This window comes from Entelurus aequoreus, linkage group LG11 (genome assembly GCF_033978785.1).
Source record: "Entelurus aequoreus isolate RoL-2023_Sb linkage group LG11, RoL_Eaeq_v1.1, whole genome shotgun sequence".
NCBI lineage: Eukaryota > Metazoa > Chordata > Actinopteri > Syngnathiformes > Syngnathidae > Entelurus > Entelurus aequoreus.
Genome location: NC_084741.1, coordinates 1,138,937 through 1,162,363, shown reverse-complemented (window position 1 = coordinate 1,162,363; position 23,427 = coordinate 1,138,937). Strand labels below are relative to the sequence as shown.

Here is a 23,427-nt window from a genome sequence, read left to right as displayed (position 1 = left end):
AAAGTGTGTGTATACTAGTGGTGTGGTGAAAAAGGTGTGTGCATACTAGTGGTGTGGTGACAAAAGTGTGTGTATACTAGTGGTGTGGTGACAAAAGTGTGTGTATACTAGTGGTGTGGTGACAAAAGTGTGTGTATACTAGTGGTGTGGTGACAAAAGTGTGTGTATACTAGTGGTGTGGTGACAAAAGTGTGTGTATACAAGTGGTGTGGTGACAAAAGTGTGTGTATACTAGTGGTGTGGTGACAAATGTGTGTGTATACTAGTGGTGTGGTGACAAAGGTGTGTGTATACTAGCGGTGTGGTGATAAAAGTGTGTGTTTACTAGTGGTGTGGTGACAAAAGTGTGTGTATACTAGTGGTGTGGTGACAAAGGTGTGTGTATACTAGTGGTGTGGCGACAAAAGTGTGTGTATAGTAGTGGTGTGGTGACAAAGGTGTGTGTATACTAGTGGTGTGGTGACAAAAGTGTGTGTATACTAGTGGTGTGGTGACAAAAGTGTGTGTATACTAGTGGTGTGGTGACAAAAGTGTGTGTATACTAGTGGTGTGGTGACAAAGGTGTGTGTATACTAGTGATGTGGTGACAAAAGTGTGTGTATACTAGTGGTGTGGTGACAAAGGTGTGTGTATACTAGTGGTGTGGTGACAAAGGTGTGTGTATACTAGTGGTGTGGTGACAAAGGTGTGTGTATATTAGTGGTGTGGTGACAAAGGTGTGTGTATACTAGTGGTGTGGTGACAAAGGTGTGTGTATACTAGTGGTGTGGTGACAAAGGTGTGTGTATATTAGTGGTGTGGTGACAAAAGTGTGTGTATACTAGTGGTGTGGTGACAAAGTGTGTGTATACTAGTGGTGTGGTGACAAAGGTGTGTGTATACTAGTGATGTGGTGACAAAAGTGTGTGTATACTAGTGGTGTGGTGAAAAAGGTGTGTGCATACTAGTGGTGTGGTGACAAAAGTGTGTGTATACTAGTGGTGTGGTGAAAAAGGTGTGTGCATACTAGTGGTGTGGTGACAAAAGTGTGTGTATACTAGTGGTGTGGTGACAAAAGTGTGTGTATACTAGTGGTGTGGTGACAAAAGTGTGTGTATACTAGTGGTGTGGTGACAAAAGTGTGTGTATACTAGTGGTGTGGTGACAAAAGTGTGTGTATACAAGTGGTGTGGTGACAAAAGTGTGTGTATACTAGTGGTGTGGTGACAAAAGTGTGTGTATACTAGTGGTGTGGTGACAAAGGTGTGTGTATACTAGCGGTGTGGTGATAAAAGTGTGTGTTTACTAGTGGTGTGGTGACAAAAGTGTGTGTATACTAGTGGTGTGGTGACAAAGGTGTGTGTATACTAGTGGTGTGGCGACAAAAGTGTGTGTATAGTAGTGGTGTGGTGACAAAGGTGTGTGTATACTAGTGGTGTGGTGACAAAAGTGTGTGTATACTAGTGGTGTGGTGACAAAAGTGTGTGTATACTAGTGGTGTGGTGACAAAAGTGTGTGTATACTAGTGGTGTGGTGACAAAGGTGTGTGTATACTAGTGATGTGGTGACAAAAGTGTGTGTATACTAGTGGTGTGGTGACAAAGGTGTGTGTATACTAGTGGTGTGGTGACAAAGGTGTGTGTATACTAGTGGTGTGGTGACAAAGGTGTGTGTATATTAGTGGTGTGGTGACAAAGGTGTGTGTATACTAGTGGTGTGGTGACAAAGGTGTGTGTATACTAGTGGTGTGGTGACAAAGGTGTGTGTATATTAGTGGTGTGGTGACATACCCTGGTGTCCACGTCATCTGCTTCCTCTGCGGTGCTGCAGGCTGTGTTGCACCTGCCGCTGGTGGCCCGCAGGGGAGAGTTCCCATTGGATGAGCACACAGACAGCTTCTAACCGCAACAAAACACACGGCGTCAGTACTTGTTCATAGTACACAGTACTTGTCCACAGTACACAGTACTTGTTCATAGTACACAGTACTTGTCCACAGTACACGGTAATTGTTCATAGTACACAGTACTTGTCCACAGTACACGGTAATTGTTCATAGTACACAGTACTTGTCCACAGTACACGGTACTTGTTCATAGTACACAGTACTTGTCCACAGTACACAGTACGTGTTCATAGTACACAGTACTTGTTCATAGTACACAGTACTTGTCCACAGTACACAGTACGTGTTCACAGTACACAGTACTTGTCCACAGTACACGGTACTTGTTCATAGTACACAGTACTTGTTCACAGTACACAGTACCTGTCCAGAGTACACGGTACTTGTCCACAGTACACAGTACTTGTCCACAGTACACAGTACCTGTCCACATTACACAGTACTTGTCCAGAGTATACAGTACTTGTCCAGAGTACACAGTACCTGTCCACATTACACAGTACTTGTCCAGAGTACACAGTACTTGTCCAGAGTACACAGTACACACTTTACTCATCTTTTCAAGTAAAATGTACTCACAGTACACTCTATACTTGTCTTTTGAAGTAGTAAAACTTGCAAAATCCATGGCTATTAAATACTTTTCAGCTTCATTATACTTCATGTCATCAACGTCCACTTATTACTTTGGAATAATTGTACTACTTTCTGTACTACTACTACTACCACTTTGTTGTGTACTACTTCTTTGTGTACTACTTGTTTGTGTACTTTATTGTGTACGACTTTGTTGTGTACTACTTTGTTGTGTACTACTTGTTTGTGTACTACTTTGTTGTGTACTAATTTGTTGTGTACTAATTGTTGTGTACAACTACTTTGTTGTGTACTACTTTGTTGTGTACTACTTGTTTGTGTACTACTTGTTTGTGTACTACTTTGTTGTGTACTAATTTGTTGTGTACTAATTGTTGTGTACTAATTTGTTGTGTACTAATTGTTGTGTACAACTACTTTGTTGTGTACTACTTGTTTGTGTACTACTTTGTTGTGTACTAATTTGTTGTGTACTAATTGTTGTGTACAACTACTTTGTTGAGTACAACTTTGTTTGTGTACAACTTTATTGTGTACGACTGTGTGGTGTACGACTTTGTAGTGTACTACTTGTTGTTTACAACATTGTTGTGTACTACTTGTTGTGTACAACATTGTTGTGTACTACTTGTTGTGTACAACATTGTTGTGTACTACTTGTTGTGTACAACATTGTTGTGTACTACTTTGTTATGTATGACTTTATAATGTACTACTTTGTTGTGTACTACTTGTTGTGTACAACATTGTTGTGTACTACTTGTTGTGTACAACATTGTTGTGTACTACTTTGTGATGTATGACTTTATAATGTACTACTTTGTTGTCTACTACTTGTTGTGTACTACATTGTTGTGCACTACTTGTTGTGTACAACATTGTCATGTACTACTTTGTTATGTATGACTTTATAATGTACTACTTTGTTGTGTACTACTTGTTGTGTACAACATTGTCGTGTACTACTTCGTGATGTATGACTTTATAATGTACTACTTTGTTGTCTACTACTTGTTGTGCACTACTTGTTGTGTACAACATTGTCGTGTACTACTTTGTTATGTATGACTTTATAATGTACTACTTTGTTGTGTACTACTTGTTGTGTACAACATTGTTGTGTACTACTTGTTGTGTACAACATTGTCGTGTACTACTTTGTTATGTATGACTTTATAATGTACTACTTTGTTGTGTACTACTTGTTGTGTACAACATTGTCGTGTACTACTTTGTGATGTATGACTTTATAATGTACTACTTTGTTGTCTACTACTTGTTGTGTACTACATTGTTGTGCACTACTTGTTGTGTACAACATTGTCGTGTACTACTTTGTTATGTATGACTTTATAATGTACTACTTTGTTGTGTACTACTTGTTGTGTACAACATTGTTGTGTACTACTTGTTGTGTACAACATTGTCGTGTACTACTTTGTGATGTATGACTTTATAATGTACTACTTTGTTGTCTACTACTTGTTGTGTACTACATTGTTGTGCACTTCTTGTTGTGTACAACATTGTGGTGTACTACTTGTTGTGTACAACTTTGTTATGTATGACTTAATAATGTACTACTTTATTGTGTACGACTTTGTCTAGTACAACTTTGTTGTGTACTACTTTGTAATGTACGAATTTGTTGAGTACAACTTTATTGCGTACGGCATTGTTGTGTACTACTTGTGTACTACTTTGTTGTGTACGACTACTTTGTGTACCACTACTTTGCTGAGTACTACTTTGTTGCGTACGACATTGTTGTGTATGTTTTTGTTGCATATGACACTGTTGTGTATTACTTTGTTGTGTACTTCTACTTTGTGTACGACCACTTTGTGTACCACTACTTTGTTGAGTACTACTTTGTTGCATACGACATTGTTGTGTACTACTTTGATGTGTACTACCTTGTTGTGTACCACTACTTTGTTTACGACTACTTTGTGTACCACTACTTTGTTGAGTACTACTTTGTTGCATACGACATTGTTGTGTACTACTTTGATGTGTACTACCTTGTGGTGTACCACTACTTTGTTTACGACTACTTTGTGTACCACTACTTTGTTGAGTACTACTTTGTTGTGTTCTACCTTGTTGTGTACGACATTGTTGAGTACAACTTTGTTGACTACAACTTTGCTGAGTACTACTTTGTTTTGTACGACATTGTTGTGTACTACTTTGTTGCATACAACATTGTTGTGTAGGACCACTTTGTGTACCACTACTTTGTTGAGTACAACTTTGTTGTGTACTACCGTGTTGTGTACAACTACTTTGTGTACAGCCACTTTGTGTACCACTACTTTGTTGAGTACAACTTTGTTGAGTACGATATTGTTGTGTACTACTTTGTTGTGTACTACCTTGTTGTGTACAACTACTTTGTGTACCACTACTTTGTTGAGTACAACTTTGTTGAGTACGATATTGTTGTGTACTACTTTGTTGTGTACTACCTTGTTGTGTACGACTACTTTGTGTATCACTACTTTGTTTACGACTACTTTGTGTACCACTACTTTGTTGAGTACAACTTTGTTGAATACAACTTTGTTGAGTACAATTTTGTTGTGTACGACATTGTTGTGTACTACTTTGTTGTGTACGACTTTGTTGCATACAATTTTGTTGTGTACTACTTTGATGTGTACGACTTTGTTGCATACGACATTGTTGTGAACTACTTTGGTGTGTACTACTTTGTTGTGTACGACTTTGTTGTGTATGACTTTGTTGCATATGACATTGTTGTGTACTACTTTGTTGTGTACTTCTACTTTGTGTACATGACTTTGTTGAGTACAACTTTGTTGTGTACTACTTTGTTGTGTAGTTCTACTTTGTGTACCATTACTTTGTTAAATACTACTTTGTTGCGTACGTCTTTGTTGTGTACAACTACTTTGTCTACGACTTTGTTGTGTATTACTTTGTGTACCACTACTTTGTGTACTACTTTTGTGACTGTGTTGTGTGCGATTTTTATGAGTACGACTTTGTTGTGATGTTGACATCACGTGCACGGTACATCCATTGTACACTAGTAAAAAAAAATGCCAGATGATTTTGGAGTGGGTTCCTGCATTGCAGGTTCTACCAGATGATTCTGTATTGGGTTCCTGCATTGTTGATGATTTTGGAGTGGGTTCCTGCTTTGTAGATGATTTGCGAGTGGGTTCCTGTATTGCAGGTTCTACCAGATGATTTTGGAGTAGGTTCCTGCTTTGTAGATGATTTAGGAGTGGGTTCCTGTATTGCAGGTTCTACCAGATGATTTTGGAGTAGGTTCCTGCGTTGTAGGTGATTTTGGAGTGGGTTCCTGCATGGTAGATGATTTTGGAGTGGGTTCCTGCATTGCAGGTTCTACCAGATGATTTTGAAGTGGGTTCCTGCAATGTAGATGACTTTTGAGTGTGTTCCTGCATTGAAGATGATTTTGGAGTAGGTTCCTGCATGGTAGATGATTTTGGAGTGGGTTCCTGCATGTTAGATGATTTTGGAGTGGGTTCCTGCATTGTAGTTTCTACCAGATGATTTGGCGAGGGTTCCTGCATTGTTGATGCTTTTGGAGTGCATTGCAGGTTGTACCAGAGGACTCTGTAGTGGGTTCCTGCATTTTAGACGATTTTGGAGTGGTTCCTGCATTGTAGATGATTTTGGGGTGGGTTCCGGCATTACAGTTTCTACCAGATGATTTGCAGTGGGTTCCTGCATTGTAGATGATGTTGTAGTGGGTTCCTGCATTGCAGTTTATACCAGATGATTTTGGAGTAGGTTCCTGCATTGTAGATGATTTTGGAGTGGGTTCCTGTATTGCAGGTTCTACCTGATGATTTTGGAGTAGGTTCCTGCGTTGTAGATGATTTTGGAGTGGGTTCCTGCATTTTAGATGATTTTGGAGTGGGTTCCTGCATTGCAGGTTTTACCAGATGATTTTGGAGTGGGTTCCTGCAAGGTAGATGATTTTAGAGTGGGTTCCTGCATTGCAGGTACTACCAGAGGATTTTGGAGTGGGTTCCTGCAATGTAGATGATTTTGGAGTGGGTTCCTGCATTGTAGATTATTTTGGAGTGGGTTCCTGCATTGCAGGTTCTACCAGATTATTTTGGAGTGTGTTCCTGCAATGTAGATGACTTTTGAGTGGGTTCCTGCGTTGAATATGATTTTGGAGTGGGATCCTGCCTGGTAGATGATTTTGGAGTGGGTTCCTGCAATGCATGTTCTACCAGATTATTTTGGAGTGGGTTCCTGCATGGTAGATGATTTTGGAGTGGGTTCCTGCATTGCAGTTTCTACCAGATGATTTGGTGTGGGTTCCTGCATTGTTGATGCTTTTGGGGTGCATTGCAGGTTGTAGCAGAGGATTGTGTAGTGGGTTCCTGCATGTTACTCACCACACTGCTGATGCCATTGTTGGAGACCACCACCAGGTAGGTGTGGATGCCTCTCTCCCTCAGGTAGTCACAGCGCTGACCTCCATGACCTGGCTCCACCTCAAACTGCCCGTGAAGAAGACACTCCTTGGTGCTCTGGGAGATGTGCACGCGCCTAGGGTCACAGGTCACAGGTCACAGGTCACAGGTCACATTCATGCCACTAAAATGACTTTTTGCCATATTTACACCAAATTGAAAAGGCACCAAATATTTGATTGTCATAAAGTTGTCAGGGTTGTTCCTGACAGTTTGGTCAAGTTTTAGTTTTCCTCTGCGTTTGTCTTGGTTTCCTGTTCTTAGTTTCCTGTCAGTGCTTTTATTTTGTCTTCATTTCCTGATTGTCTCCCTGAGTGCTTTGTCCCCTCAGCTGTGGCTGATTGGCATGTGGCCACACCTGGTGCCAGTCAGCCAGCTGCCTATTTAAACCTGCCCTGCCCTCCAGTCACGGCTGGATTATTGTAGTGTCTACCTGTCTGTGTCACTACCAGCTGTCATTTATACATGTTGTTGTAGCTCTGCTCCTATCATAGTTCATCCTGCTCGTTTCTTGCCACGTGACTTTTGTTTATTCGTGTCACAGTAAGTGTTTTTGTTTCTTGTCCACAGTTAGCCTTTGTGCTATTTTAGTTCAGAGCCTAGTTTGTTCTCCGCCTTGTGCGCGCCTTTTGTTTGTTCCCTTTTGTTTGTTCCCTTTTGTTTGTTTTTTGCCAAAGTATTTAATTAAATCATGTTTTCCCGCACTATGCCTGCCATCATCTCTGCACCTTGGGGTTCGTCACCAACAAACTCTGACAAAAGTAATATTCTGTTTTCATTTGTGTAACATTATATACACACTATTATATATATTGTATTATATACACACTATTATATATATTGTATTATATACACACTATTATATATATTGTATTATATACACACTATTACATATATATTGTATTATATACACACTATTATATATATATATATATATTATATTATATACACACTATTATATATATTGTATTATATACACACTATTATATATATTGTATTATATACACACTATTATATATATTGTATTATATACACACTATTATATATATTGTATTATATACACACTATTATATATATTGTATTATATACACACTATTATATATATATTGTATTATATACACACTATTATATATATATTGTATTATATACACACTATTATGTATATTGTATTATATACACACTATTATATATATTGTATTATTTACACACTATTATGTATATTGTATTATATACACACTATTATATATATTGTATTATATACACACTATTATATATATTGTATTATATACACACTATTATATATATTGTATTATATACACACACTATTATATATATTGTATTATATACACACTATTATATATATATATATATATATATATATATATATATTGTATTATATACACACTATTATATATATATTGTATTATATACACACTATTATATATATTATATTATATACACACTATTATATATATTGTATTATATACACACTATTATATATATTGTATTATATACACACTATTATATATATTGTATTATATACACACTATTATATATATATTGTATTATATACACACTATTGTATATATATATTGTATTATATACACACTATTATATATATATTGTATTATATACACACTATTATATATATATTGTATTATATACACACTATTATATATATTGTATTATATACACACTATTATATATATTATATTATATACACACTATTATATATATTGTATTATATACACACTATTATATATATAGTATTATATACACACTATTATATATATTGTATTATATACACACTATTATATATATTGTATTATATACACACTATTATATATATTGCATTATATACACACTATTATATATATATATTGTATTATATACACACTATTATATATATATTGTATTATATACACACTATTATATATATTGTATTATATACACACTATTATATATATATTGTATTATGTACACACTATTACATATATATTGTATTATATACACACTATTACATATATATTGTATTATATACACACTATTATATATATATATTGTATTATATACACACTATTATATATATATTGTATTATATACACACTATTATATATATATATTGTATTATATACACACTATTATATATATATATATTATATTATATACACACTATTATATATATTGTATTATATACACACTATTATATATATTGTATTATATACACACTATTATATATATATTGTATTATATACACACTATTATATATATATTGTATTATATACACACTATTATATATATATTGTATTATATACACACTATTATATATATATATTGTATTATATACACACTATTATATATATTGTATTATATACACACTATTATATATATATTGTATTATATACACACTATTATATATATATATTGTATTATATACACACTATTATATATATTGTATTATATACACACTATTATATATATATTGTATTATATACACACTATTATATATATTATATTATATACACACTATTATATATATTGTATTATATACACACTATTATATATATTGTATTATATACACACTATCATATATATTGTATTATATACACACTATTATATATATTGTATTATATACACACTATTATATATATTGTATTATATACACACTATTATATATATATATTGTATTATATACACACTATTATATATATATTGTATTATATACACACTATTATATATATATTGTATTATATACACACTATTATATATATTATATTATATACACACTATTATATATATTATATTATATACACACTATTATATATATTGTATTATATACACACTATTATATATATATATTGTATTATATACACACTATTATATATATTGTATTATATACACACTATTATATATATTGTATTATATACACACTATTATATATATTGTATTATATACACACTATTATATATATATATTGTATTATATACACACTATTATATATATATTGTATTATATACACACTATTATATATATTGTATTATATACACACTATTATATATATATTGTATTATGTACACACTATTACATATATATTGTATTATATACACACTATTACATATATATTGTATTATATACACACTATTATATATATATATATTATATTATATACACACTATTATATATATTGTATTATATACACACTATTATATATATTGTATTATATACACACTATTATATATATTGTATTATATACACACTATTATATATATATTGTATTATATACACACTATTGTATATATATATTGTATTATATACACACTATTATATATATATTGTATTATATACACACTATTATATATATATTGTATTATATACACACTATTATATATATATTGTATTATATACACACTATTATATATATTATATTATATACACACTATTATATATATTGTATTATATACACACTATTATATATATAGTATTATATACACACTATTATATATATTGTATTATATACACACTATTATATATATTGTATTATATACACACTATTATATATATTGTATTATATACACACTATTATATATATTGCATTATATACACACTATTATATATATATATTGTATTATATACACACTATTATATATATATTGTATTATATACACACTATTATATATATTGTATTATATACACACTATTATATATATATTGTATTATGTACACACTATTACATATATATTGTATTATATACACACTATTACATATATATTGTATTATATACACACTATTATATATATATATTGTATTATATACACACTATTATATATATATTGTATTATATACACACTATTATATATATATATTGTATTATATACACACTATTATATATATATATATTATATTATATACACACTATTATATATATTGTATTATATACACACTATTATATATATTGTATTATATACACACTATTATATATATATTGTATTATATACACACTATTATATATATATTGTATTATATACACACTATTATATATATATTGTATTATATACACACTATTATATATATATATTGTATTATATACACACTATTATATATATTGTATTATATACACACTATTATATATATATTGTATTATATACACACTATTATATATATATTGTATTATATACACACTATTATATATATTGTATTATATACACACTATTATATATATATTGTATTATATACACACTATTATATATATTATATTATATACACACTATTATATATATTGTATTATATACACACTATTATATATATTGTATTATATACACACTATCATATATATTGTATTATATACACACTATTATATATATTGTATTATATACACACTATTATATATATTGTATTATATACACACTATTATATATATTGTATTATATACACACTATTATATATATATATTGTATTATATACACACTATTATATATATATTGTATTATATACACACTATTATATATATATTGTATTATATACACACTATTATATATATTATATTATATACACACTATTATATATATTATATTATATACACACTATTATATATATTGTATTATATACACACTATTATATATATATATTGTATTATATACACACTATTATATATATTGTATTATATACACACTATTATATATATTGTATTATATACACACTATTATATATATTGTATTATATACACACTATTATATATATATATTGTATTATATACACACTATTATATATATATTGTATTATATACACACTATTATATATATTGTATTATATACACACTATTATATATATATTGTATTATGTACACACTATTACATATATATTGTATTATATACACACTATTACATATATATTGTATTATATACACACTATTATATATATATATATATTATATTATATACACACTATTATATATATTGTATTATATACACACTATTATATATATTGTATTATATACACACTATTATATATATTGTATTATATACACACTATTATATATATATATTGTATTATATACACACTATTATATATATTGTATTATATACACACTATTATATATATATTGTATTATATACACACTATTATATATATTATATTATATATATATATATATATATATATATATATATATACATATATATATATATATATATATATATATATATATATATTATATATATATATATAATATATATATTATATACACCTAAACAACATAAACATAATAACTTATTAGTACTATTATATACATCTAAACAACATAAACATAACTTATTAGTACTATTATATACATCTAAACAACATAAACATAACTTATTAGTACTATTATATACATCTAAACAACATAAACATAACTTATTAGTACTATTATATACATCTAAACAATATAAACATAATAACTTATTAGTACTATTATATACATCTAAACAACATAAACATAATAACTTATTAGTACTATTATATACATCTAAACAACATAAACATAACTTATTAGTACTATTATATACATCTAAACAACATAAACATAATAACTTATTAGTACTATTATATACATCTAAACAACATAAACATAACTTATTAGTACTATTATATACATCTAAACAACATAAACATAATAACTTATTAGTACTATTATATACATCTAAACAACATAAACATAATATCTTATTAGTACTATTATATACATCTAAACAACAAAAACATAATAACTTATTAGTACTATTATATACATCTAAACAACATAAACATAATAACTTATTAGTACTATTATATACATCTAAACAACATAAACATAATAACTTATTAGTACTATTATATACATCTAAACAACATAAACATAATAACTTATTAGTACTATTATATACATCTAAACAACATAAACATAATAACTTATTAGTACTATTATATACATCTAAACAACATAAACATAATAACTTATTAGTACTATTATATACATCTAAACAACATAAACATAATAACTTATTAGTACTATTATATACATCTAAACAAAGTGTTTATGTGGCGGCCATTTTCCCATTAAAGGGGCCATGTTATGATTTTTGAACATGTAATGCTGGTTCTTTGGTCAAAATGTTCCATCTGGCAATCTGATGGACCAGTCTGGGTTTGGAGGTTGCCAGGGGAACGCTACATTTCGGACTGCATTGTGCCAAGCGTGACATTTGGTGGAGGAGGAATTATGGTGTGGGGTTGGGCTTGGCCCCTTAGTTCCAGTGAAAGGAACTTTGAATGCTCCAGGATACCAAAACATTTTGGACAATTCCATGTGCCCAACTATTCTACTGATTACCATGTTTTGGAGCCCACGGCGTGAGTACAATGTCAGGTTTTCGCTCCCACGGGGACAGAAAAACAAACACACACGTGCGTCACATTTCTCAACATTACCCGAAATTTGTCCTGACATATTTGACATTTTTGAAAAAAATACACGCAATGTAGAGAATTATGACATCATAGTGACATGACAATGTGTGTGGTTACCCCGGTATGCCGCCGGCCTCCATCTTGTTGGCGACGGTGACGTCAGTGGACCACACGTCGTACTGCCAGCGCTTCTGGCCCAGAACTCCTCCCAGGACCGTGCCACTGTGCACGCCCACCCGCATGTCAACGTCCGTCTGGGTTTTCTCCCGCACGTACCTGGTGTGACACCACATCCACATAATCGGTCAAAAAATAAACAAGTGTAAAAAATGACCCCTTAAGTTGCAGACTATTCATCTTTCTGACATTCGTTTAACCCAGGGGTCACCAACGCGGTGCCCGCGGGCACCAGGTAGCCCGTAAGGACCAGGGGCCGTACTTATCAAGCTTCTTAGAATTACTCCTAAGAAGTCTGCTAAGAGTTGACTTAAGAGTAAATAAATTCTTCGCTGAAAGCTGCACTTAAAAGTTAGTTATCAAGCGTCTTACTCACACTTTCAGCGAAGTGTAGGACTGAATCTTAAGTGTCACACTCAGAGCTGAATTACGACATTACTATGTGCCGTAAACGGAATTTTAGGTGACGTCATATAGAAATGACCAATCACGGAAGGGAATCCGTTGTCTAAGAATAAAGAAATATCTTGGAAATATTTACGTGGACAATGGGAGTGTATATTTTGACAATAAACTACAAAATAATACAAAACAAACTAGTCCCCGCCGGCACTCATGCTACCGCTCCCTCTCTTCTCTCGCCCACACACTCACTGACGTCACTCACCTCACGGCCACACACATACGCTACTGTCATAACATTTTCTTTCCAATTCATTAATTAGGCAACTAATTTGAAACTGGTGTGGGTGGCTCTATATATACTAGCCCACTGCAGACACATGCAGAAATCAACAAAGAATCGAAAAGTATTAAATCTGTGACAAAAATAATATCCGCTCTGTCTAAACGATACCGTTTGATCAGCTGCTCGTCATCAAAAAAAAAAAAAACATTGTTCCGTTCCCTGAACGTTCGCGCACGTCTCTCTCGCCTCAGTGCCATCCCCTGCTGGCAACTCCTAACCACTTAAGACACCTCTGAAGGTCTCTTAAATATCGTGGAGAGTAGGAGTGATTCCTAGACTTAAGAATGTTGATAAAAAGCTTTTATTCTTAAGTTTGAGAGTAGGACTAAATTTCGCAAATTATCAGGACTTAAGTGTAAAATGGCACTCTAAGAAGCTTGATAAGTACGGCCCCAGATGAGTAGCCCGCTGGCCTGTTCTAAAAATAGCTGAAATAGCAGCACTTACCAGTGAGCTGCCTCTATTTTTTAAATTGTATTTATTTACTAGCAAGCTGGTCTCGCTTTGCTCGACATTTTTAATTCTAAGAGAGACAAAACTCAAATAGAATTTGAAAATCCGAGAAAATATTTTAAAGACTTGGTCTTCACTTGTTTAAATAAATTCATTATTTTTTTTACTTTGCTTCTTATACATTTCAGAAAGACAATTTTAGAGAAAAAAAAACAACCTTAAAAATGATTTTAGGATTTTTAAACACATATACCTTTTAAATTCCTTCCTCTTCTTTCCTGACAATTTAAATCAATGTTCAAGTAAAAATTTTTTTTTTTATTGTAAAGAATAATAAATCAATTTTAATTTAATTCTTCATTTTAGCTTCTGTTTTTTCGACAAAGAATATTTGTGAAATATTTCTTCAAACTTATTATGATTAAAATTCAAAAAAATTATTCTGGCAAATCTAGAAAATCTGTAGAATCAAATTGAAATCTTATTTCAAAGTCCTTTGAATTTCTTTTTTAAAAATTTGTTCTGGAAAATCTGGAAGAAATAATGATTTGTCTTTGTTAGAAATATAGCTTGGTCCAATTTGTTATATATTCTAACAAAGTGCAGATTGGATTTTAACCTATTTAAAACATGTCATTAAAATTCTCAAATTAATCTTAATCAGGAAAAATTACTAATGACGTTCCATAAATTATTTTTTTTAATTTTTTCAAAAAGATTCGAATTAGCTAGTTTTTCTCTTCTTTTTTTCGGTTGGATTTTGAATTTTAAAGAGTCGAAATTGAAAATAAACTACGTTTCAAAATTTAATTGACATTTTTTTTCGTGTTTTCTCCTCTTTTAAACCGATCAATTAAGTGTAAATATCATTAATTATTAATAATAACAGAGTTAAAGGTAAATTGAGTAAATTGGCTATTTCTGGCAATTTTTTTAAGTGTGTATCAAACTGGTAGCCCTTTGCATTAATCAGTACCCAAGAAGTAGCTCTTGGTTTCAAAAAGGTTGGTGACCTCTGATTTAACCAGTTAGAGCAGTGGTTCTTAACCTGGGTTGGATGGAACCCTAGGGGCTCGGTGAGTCGGCCTCAGGGGTTCGGCGGAGGTCAGGACACACCCGACTCATCGTGTAAATAAAAACTTCTCCCCTATCGGCGTATTATGGATACCCCCAAACAATGTTCCCTCTAACTCGGTGGCCTAGTGGTTAGAGTGTCCGCCCTGAGATGGGTAGGTTGTGAGTTCAAACCCCAGCTGAGTCACACCAAAGACTATAACAATGGGAGCCATTACCTCCCTGCTTGGCACTCAGCATCAAGGCTTGGAATTGGGGGTTAAAACACCAAAAATGATTCTCGGGCGCGGCACCACCGCTGCCCACTGCTCCCCTCACCTCCCAGGGGGTGAACAAGGGTGATGGGTCAAATGCATAGGACAAATTTCACCACACCTAGTTAGGGCTGCAACAACTAATCGATTAAATCGATTAAAATCGATTATAAAAATAGTTGCCGATTAATTTAGTCATCGATTCGCATGCGCTGAGGCTTTAAAAAAAAAAAAAAAAAAAGTTTTATTTTTATTTTTAAATAAACCTTTATTTATAAACTGCAACATGTACAAACAGCTGAGAAACAATAATCAAAATGAGTATGGTGCCAGTATGCTGTTTTTGTCCAATAAAATACTGGAAAGGATAGAAATGTAGTTTGTCTCTTATCCGATTATTAATCGATTAATCGAAGTAATAATCTACAGATTAATCGATTATCAAATTAATCGTTAGTTGCAGCCCTACACCTAGTGTGTGACAATCATTGGTACTTTAACTTAGATGTGCACACTGTGGCCACACCTGCAGCACACCTGTCCCAAGCCTGACTAAATACCAAGTTAATGACGCCAAAAGGGACAAGCAGTAGAAAATGGATGGATGGATGTTTTCTTATTATAATCAAATGACAGCAGTCATTTCCATGGGATTATTTTCTAAAATAAGTGTTTTGGCCCATTTACAATGAAAGTAACCCAACATATAGTTTTTCATGAGCTGTGTACTAGTATTGCATGTCTGGGTGGGGGTCCTGCTTTGGAAATCATGTGTACCCCTTTCCGATATCGCATTTAGTTCCCACTAAAACATTCACATTTTGCACAATGAGATGTAAACATGGGATCATGTGTACATTCCTGTAACATTCTGTTTGTAAAATATATCTTTATTAGTATTTATTTAATATAATAACATCATTTCATGATTAATATTTAGAAATTAAGATTAAATTAAGAAAAAAACATGTTATTTTTCACTAAAGAAGGGTTGGGTGAAAGCGCATATGAAACTGGTGGGGTTCAGTACCTCCAACAAGGTTAAGAACCACTGAGTTAGAAGAAGGTGATGATCCCAGATCTTGAATGGTAAACAAAAGTTGAAGGTTGTAGTTCAGTTCAAGTTGTCTCTCAGGACACAACAAACTAGTAAACATTAGCGTGTATTAGTTGCTAGATATGGGTGAGGGCAGACCTACGTCACTTCCGCCTAGCAACCGGGAATTTGTTGAAAACAAAGCAGCTCACAGCGAACACAGCATTGACAGAAAAAGCATTTAACGAGCGTTGTGGCTTGGAAGTCGGCGTTAAATCCTTAAATTACGCATTTTTACTTATTCGCATATCGTGTGAAAAAACGAAAATGTATTATTTGCGTCAGACTCGTCTCAGTGAACTTTAAAGCTTCTCATGCTTAGCTTAGCTTGCTAGTTAGCTTAGCCCGCGCGCTACTAAGAAAGAGACGCGGAAGTTATCAACAACAAGATCAAGTGTTAGTGTATAAAATATTGAGAGATTTGAGGGCTACATGTATTGTTTAAGTACAACTGTTCTTCGCCAGGTGTTCTTTGGCCGCCCTGGCTTACGTTTTCCCGGTGGTGTCCATCTTAACGCTGGTATCCTCTCGTTGTCCGGTTTTCGAAAATAGCTAGCTAGGCTATAGAGCAGGGGTCACCAACGCGGTGCCCGCGGGCACCAGGTAGCCCGTAAGAACCAGATGAGTAGCCCGCTGGCCTGTTCTAAAAATAGCTCAAATAGCAGCACTTACCAGTGAGCTGCCTCTATTTTTTAAATTGTATTTATTTACTAGCAAGCTGGTCTCGCTTTGCCCGACATTTTTAATTCTAAGAGAGACAAAACTCAAATAGAATTTGAAACTCCAAGAAAATATTTTAAAGACTTGGTCTTCACTTGTTTAAATAAATTCATTATTTTTTTTACTTTGCTTCTTATAACTTTCAGAAAGACAATTTTAGAGAAAAAATACAACCTAAAAAATTATTTTAGGATTTTTAAACACATATACCTTTTTACCTTTTAAATTCCTTCCTCTTCTTTCCTGACAATTTAAATCAATGTTCAAGTAAATGTATTTTTTTATTGTAAAGAATAATAAATATATTTTGATTTAATTCTTAATTGTAGCTTCTGTTTTTTCGACGAAGAATATTTGTGAAATATTTCTTCAAACTTATTATGATTAAAATTCAAAAAAAATATTCTGGCAAATCTAGAAAATGTGGAGAATAACATTTGAATCTTATTTCAAAGTCTTTTGAATTTCTTTTTAAATTTTTGTTCTGGAAAATCTAGAAGAAATAATGATTTGTCTTTGTTAGAAATATAGCTTGGTCCAATTTGTTATATATTCTAACAAAATGTAGATTGGATTTTAACCTATTTAAAACATGTCATCAAAATTCTAAAATTAATCTTAATCAGGAAAAATTACTAATGATGTTCCATAAATTATATTTTTAATTTTTTCAAAAAGAGTCGATTTAGCTAGTTTTTCTCTTCTTTTTTTTCCGGTAGAATTTTGAATTTTAAAGAGTCGAAATTGAAGATAAACTATGTTTCAAAATTTAATTGTCATTTGTTTCGTGTTTTGTCCTCTTTTAAACCGTTCAATTAAGTGTAAATATCATTAATTATTAATAATAACATAGAGTTAAAGGTAAATTGAGCAAATTGGCTATTTCTGGCAGTTTATTTAAGTGTGTATCAAACTGGTAGCCCTTCGCATTAATCACTACCCAAGAAGTAGCTCTTGCTTTCAAAAAGGTTGGTGACCCCTGCTATAGACTATATAGTATATACCGCATGTTATTTTTGTACAACAACAACTTCAGCTGTCGAACGTTATAAGGTAAAAATTCAACAAGTACAACATTAGCACGGACGGTATAGCCAAGTTGTGGTTAAGAAGGTGGATTTTTGTTCCTTATACTTACCAGAAACGAAGTGATCCGAACACACGACCCGGGACTTTGGGGGACTCCAGTGAGAACCGTCCTCGTTTTCCCGGTGTAAAGCTGCGAGCCATTTGTCTCGTCTCTGTGGGCTTTTATCGCGCTTTGGCAGAACAAAATACAACCTTTGTTTTCCCTGTTTCCAGTTGTGGTTAGCACAACCAAAAACAACACAGTTTTTCGGCATTTTGGAGGCAGAATGACGGGTTTAACCAGCGTAGGTCGACAGGTTAAAGAGTAATGGCAACGGGTTGTTTTCAACGCCAGTCTTGTTGCTATGGCTCGAAGAACCCGTATGTAGCTCAGTTGCCCGGATGTCGGCCCTCACCCATTGGACCAAAAATACAAAAACAAATCTGTCTGGAGCCGCAACAAAATAGAAGCCATATTACATACAGATAGTGTGTCATGAGATATACATTGAATTAAGATGACTTAAAGGAAACTAAATGAGCTCAAATATAGCTACAAATGAGGCATAATGATGCAATATGTACATATAGCTAGCCTAAATAGCATGTTAGCATCGATTAGCTTGCAGTCATGCAGTGACCAAGTATGTTTGATTAGCACTCCACACAAGTCAATAACATCAACAAAACTCACCTTTGTGCATTCACGCACAATGTTAAAAGTTTGGTGGACCAAATGAGACAGAAAAAGAAGTGGCATAAGAGTGAAAACACGTCCTAGAAAGTCCGAGAAAGTTATACATGTAAACAAACTAAGGTGAGTTCAAGGACCGCCAAAATTAGTAGAACAAAACGGCGCTCGCCAAATACTCGAATCAGTGAAGCATGTTTAATATAAACAGTGTGCTTTATAACAATTAGGGAGGTTTGTGTCATGTTTGTCCTCCTACAGAAACCATATTAAAACAAATTTTTTTTTTTTTTTTTCCCCTCATCTGTTTCCATTTTTCATACATTTTTGAAAAAGCTTCAGAGAGCCACTAGGGCGGCGCTAAAGAGCCGCATGCACTAGGGGAACATATTGTAAGCAATAAAGACTTCATTTAGAGTTATTTGGTTAGGGTTAGGGTTAGAATAAGGCCATGCCGAATAAGGCATTAATAAGTACTTAATAATGACTAGTTACTAATTTGCATGTTAATAAGCAAAGATATCCGATATTCCGATATTGTCCAACTCTTTAATTACCGATACCGATATCAACCGATATCAACCGATATATGCAGTCGTGGAATTAACACATTAATATGCCTAATTTGGACAACCAGGTATGGTGAAGATAAGGTACTTTTTAAAAAAATTAGTAAAATAAGATAAATACATTAAAAACATTTACTTGAATAAAAAAGAAAGTACAACAATATAAAAACAGTTACATAGAAACTAATAATGAATGAAAATGAGTAAAATTAACTGTTAAAGGTTAGTACTATTAGTGGACCAGCAGCACGCACAATCATGTGTGCTTACGGACTGTATCCCTTGCAGACTGTATTGATATATATTGATATATAATGTAGGAAGCAGAATATTAATAACAGAAAGAAACAACCCTTTTGTGTGAATGAGTGTAAATGGGGGAGGGAGGTTTTTTGGGTTGGTGCACTAATGGTAAGTGTATCTTGTGTTTTTTATGTTGATTTAATTTTTAAAAAAAAAAACGATACCGATAATAAAAAAAACGATACCGATAATTTCCGATATTACATTTTAAAGCATTTTTTAAATAAAATAAAATAAGATAAATAAATTAAAAACATTTTCTTGAATACAAAAGAAAGTAAAACAATATAAAAACAGTTACATAGAAACTAGTAATGAATGAAAATGAGTCAAATTAACTGTTAAAGGTTAGTACTATTAGTGGACCAGCAGCACGCACAATCATGTGTGCTTACGGACTGTATCCCTTGCAGACTGTATTGATATATATTGATATATAATGTAGGAACCAGAATATTAATAACAGAAAGAAACAACCCTTTTGTGTGAATGAGTGTGAATGGGGGAGGGAGGTTTTTTGGGTTGGTGCACTAATGGTAAGTGTATCTTGTGTTTTTTATGTTGATTTAATTTAAAAAAAAACAGAAAAAACACGATACCGATAATAAAAAAAAACGATACCGATAATTTCCGATATTACATTTTAAAGCATTTTTTAAATTAAATAAAATAAGATAAATAAATTAAAAACGTTTTCTTGAATACAAAAGAAAGTAAAACAATATAAAAACAGTTACATAGAAACTAGTAATTAATGAAAATGAGTAAAATTAACTGTTAAAGGTTAGTACTATTAGTGGACCAGCAGCACGCACAATCATGTGTGCTTACGGACTGTATCCCTTGCAGACTGTATTGATATATATTGATATATAATGTAGGAACCAGAATATTAATAACAGAAAGAAACAACCGTTTTGTGTGAATGAGTGTGAATGGGGGAGGGAGGTTTTTTGGGTTGGTGCACTAATGGTAAGTGTATCTTGTGTTTTTTATGTTGATTTAATTTTTAAAAAAAAACCGATACCGATAATAAAAAAAAAACGATACCGATAATTTCCGATATTACATTTTAAAGCATTTTTTAAATAAAATAAAATAAGATGAATAAATTAAAAACATTTTCTTGAATACAAAAGAAAGTAAAACAATATAAAAACAGTTACATAGAAACTAGTAATGAATGAAAATGAGTCAAATTAACTGTTAAAGGTTAGTACTATTAGTGGAGCAGCAGCACGCACAATCATGTGTGCTTACGGACTGTATCCCTTGCAGACTGTATTGATATATATTGATATATAATGTAGGAACCAGAATATTAATAACAGAAAGAAACAACCCTTTTGTGTGAATGAGTGTAAATGGGGGAGGGAGGTTTTTTTTGGCTTGGTGCACTAATTGTAAGTGTATCTTGTGTTTTTTATGTTGATTTAATTTAAAAAAAAATATAAACGATACCGATAATAAAAAAAAACGATACCGCGGGTTGCCAACCCCTGCACTAGGGGAACATATTGTAAGCAATAAAGACTTCATTTAGAGTTATTTGGTTAGGGTTAGAGGGTTAGGGTTAGAATAAGGCCATGCCGAATAAGGCATTAATAAGTACTTAATAATGACTAGTTACTAATTTGCATGTTAATAAGCAACTAATTAATGGTGAATATGTTCCCCATACTAAAGAGTTACAATGTTTTTTTACTGGTGCAGAAAATGAAGCGTGCATGAACATCACCTTGTTCAAAGAACAAAAGCAACACAGTGCATGAACTCACAACAAATGACACACCTGCAAACCAGTCAGCTGTTGCCGTACCCGCAATACGCCCATAAGGAGAAGTTTGTATTCACATGATGAGTCGGGTGTGTCTTGACCTCAGCCGAACCCCCTGAGCCCGACTCACCAAACCCCTAGGGTTCCATCCAACCCAGGTTAAGAACCACTGGTCTAGAAGGAGGTTCCGCAGCCTCCGTAGCAGAACCTCCAGGTTCTGTAACAGCTTCTTCCCTCATGCCGTAAGACTCTTGAACGCATCATAATAATTCCCTCCAAAAATGGATTACTGGCTGGAATATATAGACAATATAACATACACCCATAAACATGGATTATATTTATCTGTACAGTAATCTATTTATTTATATCTGCACATCATTGCTCTTCTATCCTGCACTACCATGAGCTAATGCAACTTCTTATCTGTACTGTAACATTTGAATGACAATAAAAAGCAAGTCTAAGTCTAAGTTTCAGGCTAGCTTGGCGATTAGCATGTCTGCTCTTAGCTCGCTATTGTTTAGTGTGTAACAAAATGTCCTCCATTGTCCACAATAGAGGTGAGGAGTAGGGATGTCCGATAATGGCTTTTTGCCGATATCCGATATTCCGATATTGTCCAACTCTTTAATTACCGATACCGATATCAACCGATATATGCAGTCGTGGAATTAACACATTATTATGCCTAATTTGGACAACCAGGTATGGTGAAGATAAGGTACTTTTTGAAAAATTAGTAAAATAAGATAAATAAATTAAAAACATTTACTTGAATAAAAAAAAAGTACAACAATATAAAAACAGTTACATAGAAACTAATAATGAATGAAAATGAGTAAAATTAACTGTTAAAGGTTAGTATTATTAGTGGAGCAGCAGCACGCACAATCATGTGTGCTTACGGACTGTATCCCTTGCAGACTGTATTGATATATATTGATATATAATGTAGGAACCAGAATATTAATAACAGAAAGAAACAACCCTTTTGTGTGAATGAGTGTGAATGGGGGAGGGAGGTTTTTTGGGTTGGTGCACTAATGGTAAGTGTATCTTGTGTTTTTTATGTTGATTTAATTTTAAAAAAATAAACGATACC

The 23,427-nt window shown here is 32.4% G+C and overlaps 1 protein-coding gene across 3 annotated transcripts in view; it reads right to left on the bottom strand.

Annotated features, from left to right (window-relative positions):
* Window positions 1–23,427, bottom strand: part of LOC133659685 (adenylate cyclase type 3-like) — a 106,817-nt gene that overhangs the window by 41,739 nt on the left and 41,651 nt on the right. For 2 of the 3 annotated variants that reach the window (XM_062062272.1, XM_062062273.1), the window contains exons 7-9: window positions 13,510–13,668; window positions 6,892–7,045; window positions 1,770–1,877 (exon numbers count right to left, since the gene is read on the bottom strand). The exons of the other annotated variant lie outside the window; for it this stretch is intronic. In XM_062062272.1, coding sequence (XP_061918256.1) covers window positions 1,770–1,877; window positions 6,892–7,045; window positions 13,510–13,668 — 421 coding nt within the window. The remainder of the gene's footprint in view (window positions 1–1,769; window positions 1,878–6,891; window positions 7,046–13,509; window positions 13,669–23,427) is intronic. 3 annotated transcript variants of the gene reach the window in all.